At 35.6% G+C, this 6,432-nt stretch overlaps 1 protein-coding gene across 1 annotated transcript; it reads left to right on the forward strand.

The window, feature by feature from the left end:
• The first annotated feature begins 1,665 nt into the window (after window positions 1–1,665).
• LOC146912092 (uncharacterized) lies at window positions 1,666–3,283 on the forward strand. The gene is made up of 3 exons (XM_085718956.1): window positions 1,666–2,011; window positions 2,094–2,657; window positions 2,744–3,283. The coding sequence occupies exons 1-3, from the start codon at window positions 1,925–1,927 to the stop codon at window positions 3,002–3,004; spliced, it is 912 nt and encodes a 303-aa protein (XP_085575082.1). The 5' UTR covers window positions 1,666–1,924; the 3' UTR covers window positions 3,005–3,283.
• The last annotated feature ends 3,149 nt before the right edge of the window (window positions 3,284–6,432 follow it).

A 6,432-nucleotide genomic window follows, 5' to 3' on the forward strand; every position in this document is an offset into this window, starting at 1 on the left:
TCACATTGTGGTTGATGACATTGGTGCAATTGGCCAACCACAATGTCACAAGTGTACAAAACGACAAAAAAATCCAATTTAGAGAAAGAGAACAAATACACCTGTGCCATTGTGGTTGGCCAATGTCGCCGATGTCACCAACCACGATATCACTCAAGTGCTACTCCCTTTGCTAAGTGCCTATACATTGAGTTTAATTATTTTTATCTTTACCTCTATCATTACATGTATGGGCCGCGATTATTATTATATTGAGCTTCGTGATGGTTTCTATGTTTTAGTCCCTGCGACTAGATAATGTGGTTGTATGATTGGCATGGTATATTACAATGGAGTCCACTTTATGTATGTTTGTTCCTTTAATTTGCCGCGGGCCGGTATTTAATGACTGTTTTTAATTTGTTTTTATTAAATGATTAAATATTTTGCTTTAACCAAATCACTAATTTGTAAACCATATTTATCAATATATCTTTTTTTAGTAAACCATATTTATCAATATTTTTTTTTTTTGAGAGACAAGCTTAATGCATTTCATTAATAATAAATAGGTATCAATGTACCTAATTGGATTAAAATTTAAATTCAATGGAAATATTAATTTTTCTGTTCAATTGTTGGAAATTCTTTATTTTTATTTTTATTTTATAGTGTATTTTTAATTGCTGTTTTTTTTAATGTGGAGCCAATGCCACTATGGGGTCTTTTACGGATGTACCTTTTGGCCCTTTTTTTCCTTCTTTGCCTGGCCCACTTGTTGGTATTAATTGAGGGGAGTCACTTTTTATCTAGGATTTTCTTTACCTTCTTTGGTATGCTGTGGTCCTCCTCCTTTCTCTCTTGTCTGCTTGTCTCATTACCTCTTTCCCAATGGCTTTGCCTCCTCCTCACGTGTAAGTCATTTTATTTTGAGAGAATCTATTGTACTATATTCGTTCACATCCCTTTATTTTGTATCTTTCCATTTTTTGGTTACAAATCTAGGTTAATGCTGCTTTGTTTTGTCTCTTTCCAATTCTGGGTGGAAATCTTGGTTAATGGTATTTTGCATGGATTTATGTTGGTGACGTTGTCTTGCCTTGCGTATTTTATATTTTTTTTTTTTGCGTACTAGAGGTTTGTCCCTCACAATATTTGTTTAAGCTTTATTCATCTTTTTATTTTTTATAGATCTAATTTTAATATTTTTTCCGTTCAAAATTTATATTTTTTTACATTTTATATTCTTACACATCTAAGATTATTAATATTTTTTTTTGTTGAGTGTTTGGCGAGTCAACGGTGATTTCATTTGTGCTACCACTTTATTTTTTTTTTTTATAAAGCAAAAATTTATGGCGGAGCCAGACACAAGCTTGTGTGGGCTCCTGCCTGCACAAATATTTTTATTTTGTTTGTCAAATCTCAACCCTTTATATTTTGTTGTCCTAAATATTGGTTTTCATATGTTATACTTAGATGGAACAGGAATCATCATGTGTTGGAATATTTACTTTTGGAGTCATCTTTTATAATACCTCTGACAACTGCAGTAGCCGAAAAAACTCTCTCTGCTATTTTCAAGAATGTGTTGCAAAATCGCATGAGATTAATGGTAAAATGATTGTTTAGTTATTTATATACAGAGAATTTTTTCGAGTGAATCATGCAATATTTTTGATTTTAAAAATTGAAATGTAATGTATATTTAGTAATTTAATGCTACGAGTTATATATGTGTGCCTCCACTATTCAAAATTTCTGGCTCCGCTATTGCAAAAGTTCCTTTCTGGTTAGTGCGAGTATTATCATTTGTTTTTTTCAATCTGCATGTAGTTGCTTCTGAGGAATTTAGATATTATTTCTATACGGTATCAATTTTCTGCCTTTTTGGTGATATTTTTTATTTCTTTGGTTTGTGTCTCTATATTTCTGTAACTGAGTTATGTCTTTTGCTTCTTGTAGTTTGGGCAACCCAGATGGCAGTAACGAGGCCGACAGAACCTTTGAAACAATTATCAGTCCTGTCAGTGTATGCATCGGTTATAATCAAATAATTTTCCATCGGTTCAGTTTGTTTTTCACTAAGTTGTTTGTCTGAATTTAATTCTCAGGATGAGATACAAATTCCAACGGTGTTTGTTTCAAGGTGGGAGTCTGTCTTGGTGTCTCAGAAATACGGCTGGATAAAGGATCCTGCTGGTAATTACATAAGGATTGATCTGTCTGGAATTGTTCAGCAGAATATGATACCAGGTGGATTGTTTATTTCTCAGCGCTGCGGATTTGTTGCTCCTCAGAGGGTTTTCTTCTGTTACCAGGTCCTTCATCATCAGTTTAATATGAAGATTGTTAACGATGAAGGTTTGGACATTCCTTATTTTGGTTTTCATTACCCAACAAATCACCATGCCATGAGGCTTGCTGATCCTACCTATGTACCCCCTGTTTGTTGTGTCTCTGTTGTGGACTCTCCGGATGAGGATGGTGAAGTTGCTATGCTAATTCCGTATGACATGTTCAAGGATTTCTTTGCTGCGTACAATGCTGGAGGTTCAAATCAGGTACCTGGACATGATGATCCAGTCCAACATATTCCTGGAGGTGATGGTAAACCGGAGGAATATCTGTGGACCTTGACCGTTAATGAGGCTGTTGCTGCGGGTAGTCAAGTTTTGGTGCGTGTTACAAATTATGTTAATGTGCTAAGTGTATATTTTGATATTGTTTAAGCTATTTATCTTTGCACTGTTTTGGTTTGCAGCATTTTCCAAGGTTTGTTGTTGACAACTTTGACTTTGCTGTTCGGGATGGGGATGATGTCGAGGTTTTTGATGATGATACTAAGGAAACATTTCAGTGCAAGTTCAGGACTTCAATCGGGCCGACCGGGTATGTGTTGAGGTATCTTACAAGGGGCTGGTATCAATATGTTAGGTCAAAGGAATTGAGTCCAGGTGACCACATAGTCTTTGGAGTTGAAAATCCTGTGGAAAATCTGGTGCTCACTGTAGTCCGCGGATAGGTGCTTTGGTTTTCCTTCGATGTGAATCCCAGTAACATTGTGGGTGTGAAGTTTCTTTCGTCCGGTGTTTGAATCCTAGTCACGTTCTGGGTGCGAAGTTTATTTCGTCCGGTGTTTTGCAAACAATGTGTTTATGTTATTTGTTTATGATGTTACTACCCTTGGTGTAATTCACTTTCTTAATGGTTTACCTGGACCTTGCTGCTCTAATATGTCTAAGATACTTTGTTTTGTAATATTGTAATATTGTCCGGTTTGTTATCTTGCGAATCCATGCCAGTCTCCTCTTTACGTTATTTTTTTTTTATAATGAAAATACGCATTAATTGATTATTCTGCATTATATTATTATAAAAGTTATAATTTTTAAAAAATAATATAGGTGATCTTAATAAAAAATTGTAAAGTTTGCTCATATACCATTTTATATTGTCATATGTTGGTTCTTACATGCATATGCTAACTTAATTTTTGGTTCAAACATACGATGGTAATAAACATGCCATATTAACGAGGACCTTCAAAAAAGATTAGCGACGTTGTGTCACTATTTGAAATTGACACAACAAATAACTTTAATGAAGACAACGGTCTATCGCAAATTCACATGACGAAACAAATGTCAATACAACATCAAATATTAGGAGCAACAAATTCACGTGAGGAGACAAATGTCAATACAACATCAACAAATATTGGGAGCAACAAATATTATGGACAATGAATAAAGACATCATTACAACTTATGGAAAATTATTTCTTTCAAAAAAAATTTTATGGAAAATTGTGGAAAATATGTAGAGTCGTGAAATTATATTTTCACAACTTTGATCACATTTGATGTTGTCATGTTTACAAAACTCATCCTTATAGTATCATTCTCAACAAAACCATTCATCTGAACAAATTTATTACAGTCATCTCCAAGCTTAACCTCAATCTTATGCTCCGTGCTCTTCGTATAAACACTACATGGAACCTCAGTGCCTTGAGGTCCATATAGGACAACTTCCCTATACCGTGTGCTGCGGATGTCATATCCAAGATTTGGACTTAGTTCCTGCGTAGAAAATCACATGGTCTCATGCTAAAGTACAATTTTCAATTCACCTAAGAGGAACCGTAGAAACAGGTCCCTGGTAAGCAATCTGGACCGCACACTGTTTTCGAGGCACATCTGACGGGTAAAACATGGTCTCGCACGGTGCAAGACATGAAACGGTCGCGCACGCTAGACTGAGCCGCAGTTTAAACCTTAACACGTTTGCAAAGATACATGGTAGATTAAATTATACAACCACACACAAGTATATATAGACAACTACACGGTTTATTTTCATTCTCACATATGTATATAAGCGAAGCCACTTAAGAAAACAACCACGTGCAATTTAAGGTTTAGGTAGAACTTAAACATTAACACACAATCCAAAAAACAACTGCATAATTAGAGTCATTATCCAAGTGCAACTACAACAACCACCACTATACAAAGACAACAGCAAAAAGTCGTTAGGAAATCTGTTGCACTAAAAATTCATCCAAGAGCAGCACGGCGGATAATTCTCACAAATAGATTGTCGGTTGGTTTATCAAGACAAAACAACAACTGGTCTCCCTCCCTAAGGTTGTTTTCTCTGACAAAATCGTACCAGCCATGACTAAGAAACCTTTCATTTTGAGAAAACACCCCTCGGTTTGAAGTTATGATGTTGCATTCGTAGACTGCTCCATTACCCATCAAGTGAAGGTTAATCCTTGCCTGCTCTGCTGGGATGGCCTTCTCACAAGTGACCGCTGGCAATTGCTACAATAACATATATATATGGTCATATACAGTCAACATGCTACCATTCCCTATGGTAACAGACTGGTTGAAAATTAACATTGTATTGCAATTACCATACTCAAACACAAGGATTCCAATACAACATAAATTTTATAAAATGGGCAACAGTATTAGAAGACAACAAGAGTGGTAAACAAATTGCTAAACAAAGATTTTTAAACATACCAATACTTGGGGTTTATCATGCCGTGCAAGAGCTTTGGAAACATCACGTCTCCAGTTAAATACTTTGCAGAGTTCTGGATCAAGATCACGAGCAAGCAAATCACCATCAATATCATCATGATCATCATCAGTATCACCTTCAGTTACATTATCAGAATCAGCATCACTACCATCTTCCACAACACCATCTACATCCTCAGAACCATCATCACTTTCTTCTTCCTCACTATCATCTATCTCAACATCATCATCACTATCATCTATCTCAACATCATCATCACTTACAATCTCACAGTCTCCGTCAGTATATTCATCACCATAATGAGGTATGGTCAATGGATTGTTAAACGACTTACCAAGTTCATCGTTATCAACACCTAAAACATACAGTTTGAAATTGTTGGGGTACACATAACGTATATGAACTCTCATAGGCTGTGTAAATCCACACAACTGTGCAACCTGAATCCCTGATTCCATGTGCTGATCAAATCCCTTGGCACTGATTTTCATCTCTAATTTTACACCGTTTGGGAGCAACATCCATCCCTGGATCTGAGTTCTGAGTTCCATATACCACTTGCCGACAAAGTCAGAGGGCAATTGAATACGTTGCTATAAGAAATAAACATATTTCATTAACAATGATTTTGAAGAATAGTATTTTTTATTCCACATTATAAATAAACATAAATCTTCAATGATAATAATAAATGTACCAGATCTGGATGGACCACAGTTTCGAACCATTTTGGCTTTCCATTGTTGGAAGAACTATCTCCTTTGGAAACCCTATATCAATAATAATAAATAAAAATTATTTCAAAAATTATCATCTTTTCAACACATTTGGAGACTTGGAGTTACTGTTACGATGTTCATATAATGCAAGTCTATTAAAAAAATAGGTCAACAACATAGACGACCAACATATATTATGTTTCCATTGACAAACCTATGATGCTATCCATTGGAAAGAAAAAAAAAAGGCGTTTTTTTGCTTAACTTAAAAAGAAGCTAGAACAGTTACAGATTCAACTAAATGGATGATGTATTTCTTTACAGGATCGTACCTCTTCAGCGATGAGGAGTTGGGGTTTGATGGGTGCTGCATGTTGAATTAAAGGTTGCTTCAAGCTGGTTCTCAAACGTATGAGAGAAGGGAAAACGACAGTGGAAGAATGCAAGGAGTTTTGTTAACTTTTGGTAAGTCAGTGGGGACCATTTAGGCTGGAGGTAAATATTGACCCAAGTAGAAAATAAACGTGGGCCGTGTAATTTCAGGGAAAATACTTAGGTAACATTGTGGTTGGTGACATTGGTGACATTGGCCAACCACAATGTCACAAGTGTACATAAAACAAAAATCCCTTATGAAAGAGAAAGAAGAAAAGCCACTTGTGACATTGTGGTT

This window comes from Medicago sativa, chromosome 6 (assembly GCF_051527215.1).
Source record: "Medicago sativa cultivar Bolivia chromosome 6, Bolivia_mono, whole genome shotgun sequence".
NCBI classification, from domain to species: domain Eukaryota; kingdom Viridiplantae; phylum Streptophyta; class Magnoliopsida; order Fabales; family Fabaceae; genus Medicago; species Medicago sativa.